The 19030-nt window shown below is 42.0% G+C and overlaps 4 protein-coding genes across 4 annotated transcripts; 2 read left to right on the top strand and 2 right to left on the bottom strand.

The window, feature by feature from the left end:
• Positions 1 to 7087: 7087 nt before the first annotated feature.
• On the top strand, positions 7088 to 10527 carry EAE97_002465 (uncharacterized protein). The gene is made up of 5 exons (XM_038872976.1): positions 7088 to 7760; positions 7811 to 8415; positions 8552 to 8881; positions 8936 to 9202; positions 9248 to 10527. Exons 3-5 carry the CDS (start codon positions 8567 to 8569, stop codon positions 10277 to 10279), a joined length of 1614 nt encoding a protein of 537 aa, XP_038736182.1. The 5' UTR covers positions 7088 to 7760; positions 7811 to 8415; positions 8552 to 8566; the 3' UTR covers positions 10280 to 10527.
• A 1332-nt stretch (positions 10528 to 11859) lies between these two features.
• EAE97_002464 (uncharacterized protein) lies at positions 11860 to 12959 on the bottom strand (the record flags this gene model as incomplete). The annotated part of the gene is made up of 3 exons (XM_038872975.1): positions 11860 to 11967; positions 12022 to 12330; positions 12381 to 12959. The coding sequence occupies 3 exons, from the start codon at positions 12957 to 12959 to the stop codon at positions 11860 to 11862; spliced, it is 996 nt and encodes a 331-aa protein (XP_038736181.1).
• Positions 12960 to 13380: 421 nt separating this feature from the next.
• Positions 13381 to 17085, top strand: EAE97_002463 (uncharacterized protein; the record flags this gene model as incomplete). The annotated part of the gene is made up of 4 exons (XM_038872974.1): positions 13381 to 13524; positions 13582 to 13890; positions 13945 to 14386; positions 14441 to 17085. The coding sequence occupies 4 exons, from the start codon at positions 13381 to 13383 to the stop codon at positions 17083 to 17085; spliced, it is 3540 nt and encodes a 1179-aa protein (XP_038736180.1).
• Positions 17086 to 17248: 163 nt separating this feature from the next.
• On the bottom strand, positions 17249 to 18437 carry EAE97_002462 (uncharacterized protein). The gene is made up of 2 exons (XM_038872973.1): positions 17935 to 18437; positions 17249 to 17785 (listed from the first exon to the last, which is right to left on the bottom strand). Exons 1-2 carry the CDS (start codon positions 18169 to 18171, stop codon positions 17630 to 17632), a joined length of 393 nt encoding a protein of 130 aa, XP_038736179.1. The 5' UTR covers positions 18172 to 18437; the 3' UTR covers positions 17249 to 17629.
• Positions 18438 to 19030: the final 593 nt, after the last annotated feature.

Below are 19030 nucleotides of genomic sequence, written 5' to 3'. Positions count from 1 at the left end.
GATAATGAGAAATTCAAAACGAGGGGAAACATCAGTTCATCGTTTGGAGAAAGAAAAAAATAGACAAAGTAAAAGCCAGTAAGTGTACCGGTAAAATGTAACCATGAGGCGTGGACCACTTTCTGCTCTTTCTAGCCCTGTCAGCCTGTAACTGGGCCTGTACAAGTGTATAGCTAGCCCTGTCGAAATCCTATCAAAACGCCTGTAACCATCTCAAAACAGTAAGTGGGCAAAGAGCGGTAAGGCGCGGTAAGCTCGCGAAGCTCTGATTTTTCTTTGCTGCTGGTTTGGTGTTGGGGGTGCGCGCTGGCTGGTGTGATGCAGGATGGACAAGGCTCAACCTCCACATTAACGGTGTGCACATGGGAATCTGAGCTTTTTTTATCATGCGATATTGCGTCGAGTCTGTGGTTTTTTTTTTGGAGGGGGAAGTTTTACGATCAAAGTTATCGGTTTACACTCCTTCCTGAAAGAATGTTTCTTGCATGATATGATATTACTTTCCTTCAGCTTTCAAATTGCATATACAAATACATACACACAATTTTGGTAACAAAAATCCATCATTTCATGTGCATAACCGCAAGGCTCATGCGTTCTGCAAATGCAACCCCTCCTGGTTCGGTTACGGGCTTTGGTATATGTTTAATTGCCGAGCCGATGGGTTGCATTGAGGGTACCGAATGTTGAAAATTCCTGATGCGAATTTGGAATTAGAGGGTCACATTCTGATCAAATTCGCATCTGATAGAAGAAGAAAAAGTTGTTGAGATAAATAGTACTGCATAAGATGCGATATGGATGGTGAAAAAAAACTAGTGCAATCTAATCCTTCAACTCCAATCCTCCATTTCCATTCTGGGCTTACATTATCCATTTCTAGTCTACCTTCCTGCATGAAGATGTATCAAGAAATCTGGGGTTATTTTACCCCACCTACCTAGACAGCTGTTCCAGAATTGCATTGCAGGACTTTTGTGATGTGGCTTTGTGGCTAGAGACGAATTTGACAAAATATCTATTCTTTTCCTCGGGGGAATAACTGTCTAAATGATTCATTTAATTTTCATTCAATTGCGCAGACCGCGCGAACTAAAATTTGTGGCCAATGGAATAAAATGAGATACAGTGGTGAGTTGGAGAAAATGGCGGGGCTGGAGGGAATGAAGGGGGGTTATTTGAGAGGCGAAATTAGCGAGTCTCGGATGGCATGGGTTGGGAGGCTGGATCGAGGGACTCTAGGTTCTGGCCCTCTGTAACTATTCTGCATTGCGGTTTTGAGTTTATGATGTGTTTTGAGTTCGATGGGACGGAATTTGTTTTGTTTTGTTGAGAATCTAGACTCTTATCTTTATTGAGAGCTGGAGTGGTATTTGATGATTGGTTGAGCTTTGTTAGGTGGGTGCATTTCTTTCTGGTAAGGGAGGAGATATTATATCATACTCCCTCAGATCAGATGTATACAGGTATCAAGATCAAGCGGAAGAGAAAAAATCTCTTCATTCTTCATCATCAGTCTTCTCGCGAGGTTGGCTATCACGTACTTCATCGTCTTTCCTTACTGTAGCACAACTTATTATTTTATCTCGATCTTTGATTTTCGGAGAGAAGTAGTAGTAGTAAATTCATGATAGATTCAGTCTATCTGTATCCAATACTACACTCACTATACAATACAATACACCTAAATGTACCTGATCGAATAAAATAAATAGAAAGAATAATAAAAACCTACTTCCCCCCAAATACTCTTCAAGTCTGCTATGGTAAGGTCCTATTCTGTTTTATACTTATAGCCCGTGATATCTGTACTCTCGAAATTCTGGGATATATATATTATGGTATGGTATGGTATGGTATGTGTATATTTGGATGGGCACGTAATACCGACTCTCTACTCCAACCCCATAGATTCCATGATCTATCTACTATTGAAATTCGATATACTGAATCAAGGTTGAGTAAGAGTATACTATGTTATACTATACTATGTTATACTATACCATGTTGTGCTACTCATGAGAAAGTAGGTATCTAAAGACAAAAGATATGATTAGATTAAGATTTAAATGATTCTGAACGTAAAAAAAATCAAAATTATCAGGATTTTCTTCCGGAAGATTCGAGTCGAGTCGAGTCATTGTTCTTTTTGTTTCTTGATACAGATACAGTTTTGGGGGGGGGGAGGGGGTTGCTATTAGGTTGATTACTTTGTTATTGAGTCTTGAATGGTATATTGATATTGTATTGTATAACCTTTCACTTTCTTCATTCTTTCTTCGTTATTTCTTCCTATCTATCAAAAGTATACCCATCTCCTCACACCTCCTCTCTCCTCCCTCCCCTCTACAGCTCAAACCCACATCCTCGAAAGTCTATCGATCTATCTATCTACATCATCCATCCACCCATACCCCTCCATGATATTTCTCACATAATTCCTTTCTGACACCCTGGTTAGCACTTAGTAACTTAATCGTATTCGATTATGAGGTAGTAGAGAAACGATAAATCCGAAAAAAAAAAATGAAGATTATATTTATACTAGGCGATAATCTCGATGGGGAACTTGTATGCAGAGCTTGTAAATAGAAGGATGAGATGAAATGTGAAAAATCGGGTTCGGGTTTGGGTTTGGGATAACGCGGGATCAATCTTATTTTTTGAGTAAAGATCCTTTTCTTTTTGATTCGGAGATTTACCTTTATATTAACAAACTCAGAGGACATGGGGAGTGTTTGGGTCGGAAATTGTTATTTGGGGATAGAGGGATTTCTTCTGAGGGGGATGTACTTTGATTTGATACTTTGATTAAGAATGAAATTTTCATTTTTGGGAGAGTTGATGCAGAAAGAAGGATCGAAATTTATTGTTGAGTAATGATAATGATATTTTTGTTATTGTTGTTATTATTTTTGCTTCTGGTTGCTACTTGGTATCCTTGATGTCTTTATTTTCTATTTGCTATATGTGCACCTACACGGTCTTTGATCTCCAATCTGCAATCTCATGATGATTCGCGCAGAGGATTATTTTGGGGTTGAGTAGTATGAGGATGCTAGACAACAGTTCTTAGAAGATTGTTTAACAGTGGGTCGCTGTGGGAAGTGAGAGGGGTGGTTTATATAGGTGCTGGAGGGAGAATTTGGTGAGTGATTCCACTGAATATGGGTTTGATTGTACATGATTTATCTCAAAATATATGTGTCACCCCGAGAGGAGGCGTATTAATAGATTCTTGGATCATCGGATATCACTTTTTGCATCAGTATTGTACTTGTGAAGTAGATCTCACCGACGAGGAGACGGGCCTATGATTAACTGGTATATGGCAGAATAACATGGAGAGTTCCTCTCTTGTATATGGGGAGATTCAGCGTGGTGTATGATGGAGATAGAGGATACAGGACAATATAATGGAAGATGAGTGAATATACGTTGGTAAATACTGAGTAGTGATGTTGATTTTCTATCACTGTGTTAAGGATTGAATCATTGCTGCTGTCAGTGGTTATCGTTCCTCTACTATGATTATTTTCAGTATTCTTATGATCATCATATCATATCATTATTTCACTACATCTTTTAAAGAATCGCTGGCTCGACTATGTGAAGCTATCTTTTCGTTGCAGCTATCTGGAATGATACCCGCACAAGAGACGAGATCTACAGTCTCTGAAGACGAACACTAGCCAGATTCTCTATCATATAGAGATGAAATCAGAGGGGAGCTTTGTTGTATCTTCTGCCGCCCCGAGCCCCCATTGTTTTCTTCTCTTCTGTGATATAAATGCACTATGATTATCACATATCTCCTCTAATGTACATTGAGAAAACTATACTGTCCAACTCATGCGCAGTAGATTAGAGTAGGAATCTTAAATTATCTCCATGATTACAAACTGGTGTGTCTTTATACCATCTGCTTTTCTCTTGACTTCCGTGACGAGGAATTAGCAACGAACGATTATCATCACTTCTCATTTACTCTTGTTACTTTTAACGAAATCTCCTATCGTTATTATTCCACAACTTGATTGTCATGATTCCTTAACATTTCCTGAATTTGCAAAAACTCACATGTTTATACTCTCAACTCCCTAGTTTCTCAGCACAGTAACCACAGGAACGAGCTTGTGTTTGTTTGTGACGAAAATTGAACTCGTGCACCATTCGATCGTTCCTGTGTGTCTCAACAATAGTATCTAGGGAAGGAAAGAAATCTTTTGGAGGCGAAGACGTGGTATTTAATATTGGATGGGTTGGATTATTCTTGGTGTAGGGGAGTCTAAAAGTGGTGATTGGGAAGGGGGGAAGACTAGGTGAATGGGAAGGGCATGTGGTGTCCTTTTCACTTACTATCTGGATTTGATCAATATCTAGGAGGTATTAAAAATGTATTATTCCATGATCTTAGGGTTTATTGGACCTACTAATTTGTTCGGACGAAGAGACATCGGTAGTAGAAGTGAGTTTGTGAACATCCTGTATAAAGAGTTGCGCCTCTTTTACTCGAGAGAGACCCTTAGGAAAGTGACTGTGGGAAGAGAAACCTTATTATCATTGTCATCGCCACATATGAGTTTCTGCTAGCGGTGCCTATTATGATTTTCATTGTCGTTTTTAAGTATCTGTTGTAGTCCTTGTATACTATTAACTACTAGGAGATCCTACGTGAATCTATCTCTTCTCTATTCGACTTGAGATACCTACCAGGAGTAGTCTTATATTCCGAATTCGAGTTGTCTTCTTAAAACTCATTCAAAACTTATTTAAAAGACTTAAGAGTTTTATTAGAAAAACTTATCTCCTCTCTCTCTTTCACCTCATCTTCTATCTTCTCTCCTCTCTATATTTCCTACCCTCTTCCCCTAGATCTCGATCTACCTCAATATCAGTATACAGAAGGGTTAAAGCTATACAGAAATGACTTTGCTAAGAGTATCTATCAATCAAAAGATAAGACTTCGTTATGATACACACGTAGTACGCACATTTGGGATAATGGTCTTCAAGTGTTGGTATCAACTTGGTTGATAAGTGTAAGTACTTAGATCTATGTGGTTTTATTCGTTCTTGATCATTAATATCTATGGGAAGCTAGTACTTAATATAGGGTAGCACTAGCGCGACGCTAGCTAATACAGTGCCCTCTTTGATCACATGATCGATGTCCCGACATCAAGATAACAACAACGATGTAACAACATAATAGATAATCACATCAATTATCATTAATCTAGATAGAACTTTTGAAGCAACCCAATCATCACTTTACGATACGATTCTCGCAAACCGAGATATCGTCAACTTCTAGCTGTAATGGCAGAGAGAAGAATATATCACCTAAAGTGAAAAGAACAGCAGCGAATACGAACAAGACCGCGTTGTTACTTACGAGGAAGAACATGATAATCCATTCATGTTCACTGATTTTATGTGCACTATGAAATTTCGGTTCTATTACTCAACACTGAGTTACATAAATTTACGATCACATCCTTGAATATAAGAAGTTCCTGATCAATATAATCATCTACTTGAAAGGCAGATGTCAGAGTATTATGCATCAGTTGTATTATTGTTGTCTGTTCGGGCAGTTCTTTGTCGCACTGTTACATACATAGGCTCTATCAGTATAATAATGCATTACACACTTGACCTTCAAACCTGGCTTATGAAGAATGTGCGGCTTTTGATGATTTCCTTTTCACCTATTCTTCATGTAAAAGGCGATTGTTTGACAGCCACATATCTTGACCTGCATTTTGCGCATTATGTCGAAGTGAAAGGCGGTCGGTTAGCGCACCATCTCGATATGATATCTTTAGAGTGGGGCCTTTGAATCCATCGAGGAGAGTGAATCTCCTGGTCAAAAATTGATACTTGCTCCGTCTCCCCGCCCACGCAGACAGCTCCACTATTTGTCGAGGGAAAATACATTCTCAAGGAATAAAATAGCAAAAGAGTTCACACGCCCGGTGGCGCGCTAATCTCTGTTGACCTTTTAAGCGGTATCAATGACTCCGAAGGGATCGAATGCTCCCTACAAAGATACCGCGCGCACCTCGAGTTGTTGTGTCTGACCGTTGAACTAGATTGCCGATTTGCCAATACCACCATTTGACGAGAAAAATGGTAGCAGTTGAGGTTATATTGATTAAGCGATGATGCGCCGGCACTGTCAAAATAATGATATTGCAATCCTGAGGCTCGCAAATAAATTTGATCACATGGAGAACTGAGTTTTCTTAGATGTAATGGTCACAAAAAAACAACAACCAACAAACGACCACTCTCTGTTGTTCTCCCAATTTGACCAATTTCCACAAACGATCGCGGGAGCGCCTTATTGCATTGGAAAGTATATTGCGATAGTTGCCGAAGATGAATAGTAATATCAACCTCGCAACCATAGCGATATAGCCTGCCTTACTTGAGGTGCGCCAAATCGGTTCCACATTCCTCGCTAGATGTTTGATAGGAAGGTTTGGTAGGAACAATTCATGAATTCCAAGTCTCTGATCATGCAGAACTCCAGAAAGCCAAAAGAATAGTTCAAGTGAACTTTCGTACGGTGCTTTCGACCAAATGAGATTGACCGAGTTGCCATCAAACATTTTAACGCTTGCTCGAGCAATAGAATAGATTTCTGGAAAGCACTAGCTGGTGGCAAGAAATCCGAGTAATAGCAATATCAAGTGATATTGAGAAATAGCAAAGAAAGAGCGAAGCTGTATTAGGGAGGATGGCTCGGATGAATGGTCAGATTGGCTACTAAAAGTTCAGTATACTGTACAGCTGTAACTATCCGGAATGATTTGAAAAACAATCTGCCACAAAGTGTATGTCTGGCACCAGTGGTGAGAATACTAAAGCGCTAGACAAGGACTTCTCAACTGCCTGTTGCCTTCAATCCTCCAATCAATCAGTTCTTACTTTCAACATACTGTGTCCTTTATCATAATTTGAACAATTGGTGCATTTCACATGGCAAATCCATAGTTTTGCCCGTCTCCCGTCATGAAGGCCGAATGAAGTGAAGGCGAACAAAATTTCACAACGGTGTTCGGAGCCACCGATATTGCTAAGCTTGATATGGAAAAGAGGCGCAAGTCACGTGAAAACGATGACGAAATAGCCACACTTTATCTTGACATTTCTGTAAAGTGGATCATCCATCATCCATCATCCTCTTTCGCCTCTCTTCCTTCTTTCCCTCTTTTCTCATAAGTCATCGGCCAACCAGGATTTTGATCCGAGCCGGGGTTTACAACTACAATTACGATATGATTGATTGATTGATTTGGATTACTCCGGAAAGATGGGGGGCTTTGCATATTGCTCCCCGTCTATGTATTCTAGGGCTGTAACGAGGATTTGTTCGAGATACCAAGTCAAGATACCAAGTATGCTGAACCAAAGAAGAAAAGGCTGACAATATTGCCTGAGAGATCCTTGGAAATGTGGTATAAGAATTGCCAATGTCTCTTATTTGCGCGGGAGGTGATAGTTCTACATATGCCTAGGAAAGTCATCGGAGCTTATCTCATTTTTTTATTTTGGAGGCTGATGCGGGGCAATGAGCCATAGACAGTTGCCAATAGGAAATGGGCACTGATACTTGACATCTTACCGCATATCGTGCCGCAGTGCACCGTGCGGTATATGAACTCCATATGAATCTGAACTGCTCCTCGACGATGAAGCTAGCTGGCTGCTGGATGTCTTTGAAACCCATGTTGCCAATAGAAAACATTGTTCAACCAATGAGACCCTGATGTTTGAATATGATTCTAATGACTCGCAGATGTCAACAATTGCCTACTAGGTACGGAAAGTTAGAATTATCTCAATTTCAAGATACTGGTACAGTACCAAGAAAACTATTGGTACAACATCTCCACCCATCTCAACTCATAACAAGGAAGAACTGGAAGGATTAGTATGCAAGTCAGATATTTAAATTTCACTCTTCCCTTCATCCAATCCCCCTTCATCCCATTTCAAGGTTATGTGGATACCTTGAACTATCAGGTATGTCTTTTCGCTGCACACTAATCTAGTGTCTTCTGGGGATGCTTGTAGTTCGATAAGCCTTTATCTCAGTAGAAAACTCCCCTCTAGCCTCGAGCTATAAGGAACCATCTTCTTAGTTTTTCGCACATTGAGATGGAGAATTAGATACAGTAATCCGTTTTTCCCTTTCCTATACATTATATAAGGTTTCCATTCATCTATTATACATCTCACAACCAAGAACTTCAAATACTCAGCAATCCCTCTAGAAGAGATAACACCTCGCTGGCGTACTCATCAATCTGATCACTACAATCAAGATTAATCAATACCGCCATTAATGTGGTTTGCGCGGATTATTACACCTCACCCAATTCACTATTCACCAATAGTTCAGTAAGTGCTCATTCCTCATCATGATCATGGCGTAATACTCGCGAAAGTGTACAACTATTGCGCCATCAACTCTCCTTTGTTTCTGAATTTTCTGTTATGAATATGTATTGAATATCGTTCTGACTTCATTAAATAGTTTCCCATCGAGAAAATGGCGATAAATCAAGAATCCCCAGTCATGTCTTCAGGAAACAATTCAAATAACGATGTCAACGCCAAATCTAGAGCAGAATATATTAGCGAAGATCAAACTCCTACTACGGACTACAAAAAAGTCAGTTGGCGCAGTACATGGGGATTTGGTCCCGTAACCATCGGTCCAAGAATTGGTCCAGTTTTGCCACATCTTCGTCTAGATGCCGATGCATCAAGCCTCAGCGGGGACAGTGGAAAGGATCTTTTGAGCCAGCAGATTGAAGCCGAAGCAGGTTCTGCTATCAAATATCGTAGTTGCAGTTGGCAAAAGGTAATACTGAATATTCTCGATTCCATCATACGTATGAATGCTAACTCATAATAGACTGCGGCTCTTCTTTTCTCAGAATATATTTGTTTGGCAATTATGTCCTTCCCATGGTCTTACTCAGTTTTAGGACTTGTACCAGGTCTTATTTTGACTGCGGTTGTCGCATTCTTGGTCCTCTACACGTCCCTAGTTTTATGGGAATTCTGTATGCGCCATCCTGAACTTAGAGATGTTTGCGATGTTGGACAAATGCTTTTTGGTGGAAGATGGGCATGGCATGCTACTGCTATCATGTTTCTTTTGAATAATACCTTTATTCAGGTAAGAATTATCGGATCCGCGTTTTACAATTTCTAACATGATCAGGGTCTCCATGTCTTGACTACTGCAAAATACCTGAATACTATCACCAATCACAGTCAATGCACAGTAGTGTTTGCCGTTGTTGCAGCTGTAATCTGTTGGGTCTGTTCCGTTCCAAGGACCTTCAGCGCTCTATCTTGGTTGGCCACATTATCCGCTATTTTCACCTTCATCTCCGTCATGCTTGCTACAATTTTTGCCGGAATCGAACCTCACCCTCTTGGATACAATCCCGATCCTAACTCCATCATCGCAGCCACTGGTCTTGCTGGAGGTGCCCCTACCGTTACTGCAGTAATGCTTAAGGGTACAACGTTTGTGAATGGTTTCAATGCCTTCCTCAACATCTCCTACACATTCATTGGTCAAATTACTATCCCTTCTTTCATGGCCGAGATGAAAAACCCCGCCGATTTTCCCAAAGCTCTTTGGGCTGTCACCATTGCCGAAGTCATTGTTTTCAGTTTGGTCGGTTCAATCATTTACGCTTTCACTGGAAATCAATACATGACAGCTCCAGCCTTTGGATCTTTAGGAAAGAAGTTATACGTCGATATTTCCTTCTCCTTCATGATTCCAACGCTCATCTTCCTCGGAGTTCTCTATGCCTCCGTCTCTGGCCGCTTCATTATCAACCGTGTCTTCCATAACAACAAGAGACATCTTCATGAAAATACAACGAAAGGCTGGGTAGTCTGGATTGCCATCTTAGCTGCGACTTGGGTTGGCGCCTTTATCATAGCCGAAGTTATTCCGTTCTTCTCCGATCTGCTATCTCTGATGTCTTCCCTCTTCGATTCCTTTTTTGGATTTGTTTTCTGGGGTGTAGCATATATTAGAATGAGACGTGTAGATCATGGAGCGGGATGGGTCAGCAAGACGAGCAAGGTTGGATTGAGTTTCAATATATTGATTATATTGATTGGGTTACTGTTTTTGACTGCAGGAACTTATACAAGTGTTCAGAGTATTGTGGATGGGTATAATGCTGGATCATTTGGGGGTGCGTTTACTTGTGCTAGTAATGGTATTTGAGTAATAGATTGAGGATACATATTGGTTCTGGTTCTGTGCTTTGGTATGTAGTAGAGCCAATGACTTCTTTCAATGGGGAAATTTAGTAATAGAATTATGATATTTTAATTATTAGTATTTGAATGAGGGGATAGTGTGTAGTTGTGTATATTGTAATCCTACTCAACAGAGAGTTAATTTGCTTTTCTTTGATGTGATGGAGTGGAAGTTTGGTTTAGTTTGGTCCGGGGAGGCGTGTGGAACTGAAAATTTGAAGACTTGAAGACTTGCTGAGTAGCACATAACATATAGGATATTGGGATTGTTTGTGTTGCTAATTACATAGGAGAATCGGGGATTCATTGTTTAGGGCTCCGAGGAAGTAATGAGATATAGATAGCGAGAGTGAGGAAATGAGATGGAGGAAGGAAGAAGGAAGGGACTATATTGCGAGATCTAGATGAGTTTGGAGAGGAAGTGATGGAGATAGTTTCGAGTAGAAGAAAGAGAGGGAAGGGAAAGGAAAGGGATGAGGGAGAAATTTTGCTCTGGATGTTACTTTGAATCCTGTGTGTGTGTGTGTGCGCGTGAATATGTGTATATGTCTAAGTAGTTGTAATACTTTTCATTCTGAGGATAGAGGGAGGATATGGATGATGTGAATGGATGATATATATAAACCGAAGAGTGATTCATTAGGAAAAATACGAGGAAGTCTGCCATTGGACTCGCAATTTGGGGGTTCGAGCTCAGGGTTATTGAGTTATTAGAACGGAAAGGAAGAGGAGATGGAATGAAATGTAAAATGAGTCTAGGTAACACAGTATATCATGATGGAGCATGATGATTCGAGACTCGGCAGTGATCAAGCGAAGAATGTTTACGAGATGCTAGTATGGCGACAAGGATTCGGAGGAAGATGGATGACATACAGGAGTAAAAGACGAGCTGGTGATCTTATCCGAATAAGATGTAGTTTTAAAGAGGTGAGGAGAAAAGGTCAATGTAAAAGTGTCGAGGGAGATGTCGCAAAGTAGACTCAGATGCAAGGGGCTCATGCATGAGAGTTCCATTTTTCGCTTAGAATGCGGGGGTGATGCAATGAGATGAGTGGGATGAGGGGTCTGAGGCTGAATATGGAGGGGTAAGTGGGCCTGCTGGACTCTTGGAGGGAAGAAAGGAAGTGGAACATTTGAGGGTGCATGGATATGATTTTCATTCATGTATTATTCGTGAAACATACAAATAATCATTAGGTAGAAGAACCCTAAATTGAAATGGATATCTGATCCTCATCGTGAACTCGCCATCCTCCCATTCAACACCTTGAAATCGTGAAATCATAGTTCTTTTTGTCATCACTAGCGTTCAAAGCAGATATCTGCAGACAAAAATAATAAAACTAGGGACAAAAATCATTCTTAAGCATGAACACCTCAACTTTCGCATTCATTTGGTACAAGAAAGTATTGACTCCATATTCTTGACACAAGCTTTGGCAAACAACAGTTTTAATGGCGGATGATTTGAACCATAGCTTAATTGTCAAGACTGGAAGTCAAAGTGTGAGAGAAATTCGAGGCTGAAAAACTAGAGGATATCTATGCTTGAGCTTGAGTCTTGAGAGCAACCTTGGGTTCCTCCCCGTAAACTGTTCTGTACTCTTGGATGTATCGTTCATGATCTGCTGCAGCAGCATCCTCAAAAGGCTATTGACATGTTAGGGAGATATAAAATGAGTGGAGATGGATATCTTAGCTTACCTTGCGTTGCTCAGGCGACAGAGACTTGTACTCTTGTGCAATCTGCTTTGAGGATTCAGGAATGCTGAGACTAGCATAATCACCTGATGCATGTCTCTCTTTCATGAATAAGAACAAAGATGAGGTAACATTCTTTACCAGTCGATCATCTTTGATGATTCTCGGGCTCGCAGGTCTGTTGGTCAATCTTCGAATGTGATGACGTGCATAATTCGCTGTGCGAATCTCCGTTGGAGTATGACTCTCGACCCAATTCTTGTAGTTGCGTGAATTGACAGCCTTGTTCTCCTTCGCAATTTGTTCTAGTCGCTATTACATGATTAGCATAGCTAAGTCAACTGAAATGATGAATTATTTACCTCTAATTCTGCTGTCGATGCCGATTTATATTTCTCTGATGCCTCCTTGGCCGCATCAACGACAGGAGTTCCTTTCTTAACCAAATCTATAAACAATACGCTATAGGCAGTATCAGGAATTTGTTTTGGAGCTTCTTTAAGGAACGCAACAGCCTTCAATTCCTTCAACTTCAATTTTAACTTTTGTGAGTCGGTCAATTGCTTCTTGGGCTTTGGTCCTGGCTTCTTCGTAACTGTTTTCTTTGCTGGTTTGCTCTTCTTGACTGGCTTCGCAGTTTTTTTGACGGTCGTTTTGGTAGACTTTTTAACGGCAGGCTTAGCAGCAGTGGTAGATTTCTTCGCAGGCGCCTTTTTCGCAACTGGCTTCTTTTCTATGACAGTTTTGGTTTGGGTAGCCTTAGTCGCAGTAGCATACAATCTGCGCGCCAAGAAAGAAGCTGAGGGAGCTTTCAAGGTAGATTCGACATTGTGTTGACCTTCAACGCGTTGTAACTGGCAAACGGCAGCAAGAAGTCGATTTGTTGATAAATTAGATCCGCCGATTCTTTTGATAGCTGCGCGACCAACGTTGGACAACATGATGGCTTAAACAGTGACCAGATGTCTCACGAGTGAGGTGGTTGGAGTGTACGGAGTAGAGATTCTGATGATATTATACAAACGAAATATTACGATTGAAGTCATCCAGCTACTTCCCTCTATTCGTCTAAACACGCTAGGGCCCGCAAAGCTTCAAAAGCCCGTGCGCGTCAAGGGTACGGCAGACTGAACAGACCAAAGTATCCTTAAATATCTTTCGGCAAGTAGATTCGTGGAAAAAGTAATCACGACCGTTCTACAATAAATAAACGTCAAGTATTATTAACTTCAAGTCTTCCTGATCTACTCAGTCTGAAGTTATAGACTGAAACTTGGACGAAATAGATTTATTTTCCACCATTTCATCGTTGCCTAAAAGTATTTCTTCCCATCGAAATACCATCCATTACTTGGGCAAAGAATGGCTCGGCACAGGGATTCTCGCTCACCATCGCCAACAGGAAGCCACCACTCATCGAGACGAAGCCGAAGGGATGATAATGGCCGACGCGATCGAGATAGAAGAGATGATGTTAGAGGACAGAGGCGTTCTCGAAGTCCTGACGTGAGAATTCTTACTTATAGACCCGCGCCTCCGTCACAAGATACTAACGAACATCAGCGTCGCGAACGGGATCGAGATATAACTCGTAGAAGAGATCGATCAGTAGGGAGATTGAATGATGATTACCATAGATCAGGTCGCCGTGATAGATCTCGAGATCGCAGAAGCTATGCCGATAGGGAACGATCACCAGATCGGAGACGACGTAGAAGTCGGGAGCGAGATTACCGTGACAGGCGAGACGATTCTTATGATGATAGGGCTCGAAGACGCCGCGAGGATTCTACTGACTCATGGTCCCGTAGCAGAGGAGACGAAAATCGCGGACAAACCCCCAGATCAGATGCTGGTGCAAAAGTTAATGATGTGAGTTATTCTGGTTTTTATCGCAAAAGTTCAATTACTCATTTAGCGTCACAGGCTCCGAAAGCATCAGCACCCGCAGTGCAAACCGAAGAACAGAAGAAAGCAGAACGTTTAGCAAAATTGGAAGCATGGAAGAAGAAGATGGCTGAAGACAAGGAGCGTAAGGAGAAAGAGTTGGCAGCGGGTGGGACTCGAAAGTTACTTGATGCTATAGATCAAAAAGCCAATGGATCTCCATCCCTAACCTCGCCAAACTCTCCCGCAACTCCTGCAACGCCTGCGACACCAGTCGATCTCGCACCGCCAACGAATTATGCTGGGAAATTTGATCCGAAGGCAATAGCTAAAAAGGCAGTGGCTAGCTCGAGTAGTACAACTACTCTTGGGAAAGATTTACCATTAAAGGAATTATCTAAAGCGTCCGCCACCTTAACTTCTACGGTCAAAGGATTACAAGCTGACAAAAAGCCAACAGCTTTCAGCAGCACCTCAAAAGGTAAGCAAAAATAATACTCTTACATGATGATCTAGCTAATTGGTCTGATTACAGTATCTGCGTTACCTAAGACAAGGGGAAACCTCAGTGTTTTTGGACTTGGAGCAAAAGTTACCGACAATGAAAAGACATCTCAGAAACGTGCCTTGGATTTTGATGAAGATGAAGGGTCAAGAAAGAAATTAGAAAAGCTACCGACCCTACCAATGGCAAACTCCGAGGAAGATGATGCTGCGCTCGCTAACGGTGTTGAGGAACAAGATGATGACGATGATGCTGATTTGGAAGCTGCCGGTACGGAAGAAGAGGCCGCAGCAGCTGCTAGAGCTGCGGCAGAAAAGCGTGAAGAAAGATTACAAGAAGCCGAAGCTCAACCGCACACAAATGGCGATATCCAAATGGAGGAAGCCCCTCAAGCCGATCCAACCGCTATGGATGAAGACGAAGAAATCGACCCATTGGATGCTTTTATGGAAGAAATGGGAGATCCCTTTGCAGTACCAAAAAACAATGCAACTTTTATCAAAGATAATATCAAGAGTCAGCCACAAGAACCGGAACCTTTATTCGGGGATGATGATGTGGACCTAAAAGCCTTAGACGCGGATCCTGATGAAATTCTCGCAATTGCAAATAAAGCAAGGAAAAAGAAGGACATTCCAACTATCAATTATAGTGCTTTGGATCTTCCACCATTCCGAAAAAACTTTTACACCGAACCAACAGAACTCGCAGAGATGACGGAAGCTGAAATTGCTGATCTACGCCTCGAACTCGATGGTATTAAAGTAGCTGGTAAGGATGTTCCCAAGCCTGTGCAGAAGTGGTCTCAATGCGGTCTTGACGTAAAGTCTCTGGACGTTATAACAAAGCTAGGTTATGAAAGACCTACATCTATTCAAATGCAAGCTATTCCTGCAATCATGTCTGGTCGGGATGTTATTGGAGTGGCCAAGACTGGATCGGGTAAAACCATCGCTTTCTTGCTACCCATGTTCCGTCATATTCGAGATCAACGACCTTTGAAAGGTTCTGATGGGCCTATTGGTCTAATCATGACTCCTACGCGAGAATTGGCAACACAAATTCATAAAGAGTGTAAACCATTTTTGAAAGCAATGGGACTTCGTGCGGTTTGCGCGTACGGAGGTGCTATTATCAAAGACCAAATCGCTGATCTCAAAAGGGGCGCGGAAATAATTGTTTGTACTCCTGGAAGAATGATCGAACTGTTGGCGGCAAACTCCGGTAGAGTCACGAATCTGCAACGTGTCACATATGTTGTTCTAGACGAAGCTGACCGCATGTTTGATATGGGCTTTGAACCTCAAGTTATGAAAGTTTTTAACAATATTCGCCCTAATAGACAAACCATTCTTTTTTCAGCTACTATGCCTCGAATTATGGACGCACTGGCCAAGAAGACACTTCAGTCACCAGTTGAGATTGTTGTTGGTGGAAGAAGTGTCGTTGCACCTGAAATCACACAAATCGTCGAAGTGCGAGAAGAAAAAGAGAAGTTTCACAGACTTTTGGAACTTCTTGGAGAACTTTACAATACAGATGAAGATGCTCGAACACTAATCTTCGTTGATCGACAAGAGAAAGCTGATGACCTGTTGAAGGACCTGATGAGAAAAGGTTATCCATGTATGTCTATTCATGGTGGAAAAGATCAAGTTGATCGCGATTCTACAATTGATGATTTCAAAGCCGGTGTGGTTCCTATTATGATTGCTACATCAGTAGCTGCTCGAGGTCTTGACGTCAAGCAGCTTAAGCTCGTTGTAAATTTTGATGCACCCAATCATTTAGAAGACTATGTCCACAGAGCTGGCCGAACTGGTAGAGCTGGTAATACTGGAACTGCTGTTACTTTCATTACAGAAGAGCAAGAACAGTATTCGGTAGGTATCGCGAAAGCTCTTGAACAATCTGGACAGGAGGTACCCGATAGGCTTAATGAGATGAGGAAATCATACAAAGATAAAGTCAAAAGTGGGGCTAAAAAGGAAAGTTCAGGATTTGGTGGAAAGGGTCTGGAACGATTTGATGCTGAGCGCGAAGCTACTAAAGCACGTGAACGTAAGATACACAAAATTAATGGGGAAGATGAAGAGGAAGAGAAAGAAGAGAAGGATGATGATGTTCTTCTCAAAGCTGCATCAGTCGTTCAACCTGCTACTTCTACTGCGCCACCAAAATTGCTTGGTGTACCGAAAGGTATCGATCTCGACGGTGATATCAAAGTTCATCGCACCGAACCTGCAGCTACCACCGGCTCCAAACTTGATAAAGTTACATCAGCTATCGACGCTATTAATGCACGTCTTAACAAAACAGGACAACTCCGTTCCGGCGTCCCAATTGATAATAAAGGACCAGATGCAGGTGCTTTCCACGCAACATTGGAAATCAATGATTTCCCACAGAAAGCTAGATGGGCAGTTACGAATAGAACTAATGTGGCTAAGATTTTGGAAGCGACTGGTACTAGTATTACGACCAAGGGAAGCTTCTATCCGGCCGGGAAAGAGGTTCAGGCAGATCCCAAATTGTATATTCTGGTTGAGGGAGATACAGAAGTGGTAGTTACAAATGCTATGAGGGAGTTGATGAGGTTGTTGAAGGAGGGTACGATGGCGGCGGCGGATGCAGAGGGTAGAGCACCGGTGGGTGGCAGGTATACTGTTACTTAGGCGGAGCCTGGGATGGAAAAATGGGTGGAATGGAAGTGTTTATATATGCGGATTGGGAGGGGTAGTCACTTGGCTGTAATACAAACATAACAACCTTTCTATCAGTACATACATATGTTTCTTTGTGCTTGGGATTAAGATTGATAAATCGCCGAAGTGTTGAAGTGTTGAAATCTCTTTTCCATTATCGCTTCACCTAACGTCCTATTTCACATTGTCTCTGCTGCTTCTACTATCTGATCATCCTCTTCTTCTTTCTAGAATGAACTCCTCTATTCGTAAGGGTCGTGAAGTTCAAAATTATGTATCCAAGAAAAATTACCCGGTACTCCTAATCTATCCAATACGATGGAGCCCGAAAAGCAACATGAAAAAATGGGATATATCCAAATGGGTGCCCGTCCATTACCCAAACACCTCTACCCACCCAAATTCTTCAAGAATCGAAAAATAACTCCACTTCTCCAAATAAAAATAGTCCTGCACCTCACTTCTCCTTTGTCGTCCAATGCCGTTCCCATCAATTGTTCAGTGGCCTAGTTCTTCAATTGTAAGCTCTAGCCTCGGCAGCGAGATCTGCCTCCCTAGCTTGTCTTTCTGCTGCGCTTGTATTTTCACGTGTTGTCTTGAGGGTCTGAGATTGTTCTTCTTGAAGTTTCTTTCCTAGTGCGCCTTTGGGCTTTTTGGATGAGAGACGTGCCTATTTTGAGGAGAGGGTGTTGAGTCAGCTTGGCGCAGATTGGTTGGAGTTTGGGGGGGGGGGATATGAAATGTGAAATTTGAGTTGGAGATGAAGAATATCTGAGTGAAATAAATGGGGGAGATAGGGGAGATGAGTGGAAAATTTACCTCTGCGGCCTCGGCAGCTTTCCTCCTGGCATCTTCTTTTGTGCCCGATGATCCAGAGCCGAGAGTTCGTGCGGGACCACCGACAGTGTAGGTACGGGGAACGGTGGAGGCGGAAGCGGAGACAGAGGGTGGGAGTGTAGATTTTGAGGGGGCAGGCTTCGGGGGTGCGGAGCAGAGAGTGCGGCCGGGTTGGTCGAAGGGGGAGGGGTCTGATGAGGTACTGCAGCAGTTTCCCATTTTTGTGGGGATGAGGGGTGTAGAAATGGGGAAGCTGGAATGCTGTGATTGAGGGGTTTGATTGTCTGATAGATACGATCGAAGCGCGAATGGAGAAGTTCTCAAATAGTCTACAAGTAACGAAAAAAGTGTAAGTATCCTCGATTGCGATTGCGACTGCGACTGAGAGGCAGTGGAGGTGGACGGGTGAAAGGGTACACTGGACAATACACTATTTCATCTGGATCTTCGAAGATAGTGTCGCGGTTGGAATTGTACAAAATAGCTCCGTAATTGTAAAGTTTTGGGGGTGGCTGTGGGGGCTGTGAATGTGCGAGATTACGATATTGATAGGAATTGCGATGCAGTGGGAGTGGGAGTGGGTTGAAAAGACGGTATTCCGAATAATCCACGAATTCTGATCTCTGGTAAGGATCTGAAGAATGCGAGAGATTTTGTAAGGATTTCGAATTGTACAAAGGTTTCTCGTAGCTGTAATCTGACGATAACGATGATATTCGGTTTCTTGCTCTCTCCAAATCAGAATAATAATCACTGTCGCATTCAAAGATAGTGTCGGTATCAATATCAAGGCTGTGATCTCGCGATGAGAAAGTCGTAGTGGAAATGTGTTTGCGCGAAGTAATTTTGGCAGAGGGAGGACCTTGGACGAGTGGAATTATTGGTTGTGACGGTATGGTGTGGAGGAGAGGTAGGTGGTATTGGAGAAAGTTGAATCGTGGAGTGTGACTGAAGAGGTGAAGTTCGAAAGTAATGATATAGTACCACCAGGGCCAAGAGTGAGGCTGTGTTGTCATTGGATGGATGAAGGGTGGTCCGGGTTGAGGGATTGACATGGATTGGGTGAAGAGGAGAAAGG

This window comes from Botrytis byssoidea, assembly GCF_014898295.1.
Source record: "Botrytis byssoidea strain MUCL 94 chromosome Unknown BBYS_004, whole genome shotgun sequence".
Lineage (NCBI taxonomy): Eukaryota > Fungi > Ascomycota > Leotiomycetes > Helotiales > Sclerotiniaceae > Botrytis > Botrytis byssoidea.
Note: the sequence above shows the minus strand (reverse complement) of the source record. Positions and strands in the feature narration are given on the sequence as shown.

Excerpts from the sequence above, each read along its gene's own strand:
- EAE97_002465 (XM_038872976.1), top strand. The coding sequence starts at position 8,567 with ATGGCGATAAATCAAGAATCCCCAGTCATGTCTTCAGGAAACAATTCA. Across the intron at positions 8,882-8,935 it reads GTAGTTGCAGTTGGCAAAAG|ACTGCGGCTCTTCTTTTCTC; the intron begins GTAATACTGAAT and ends AACTCATAATAG. Across the intron at positions 9,203-9,247 it reads TGAATAATACCTTTATTCAG|GGTCTCCATGTCTTGACTAC; the intron begins GTAAGAATTATC and ends TAACATGATCAG.
- EAE97_002462 (XM_038872973.1), bottom strand. The coding sequence starts at position 18,171 with ATGGGAAACTGCTGCAGTACCTCATCAGACCCCTCCCCCTTCGACCAA. Across the intron at positions 17,786-17,934 it reads AAGCTGCCGAGGCCGCAGAG|GCACGTCTCTCATCCAAAAA; the intron begins GTAAATTTTCCA and ends TCCTCAAAATAG.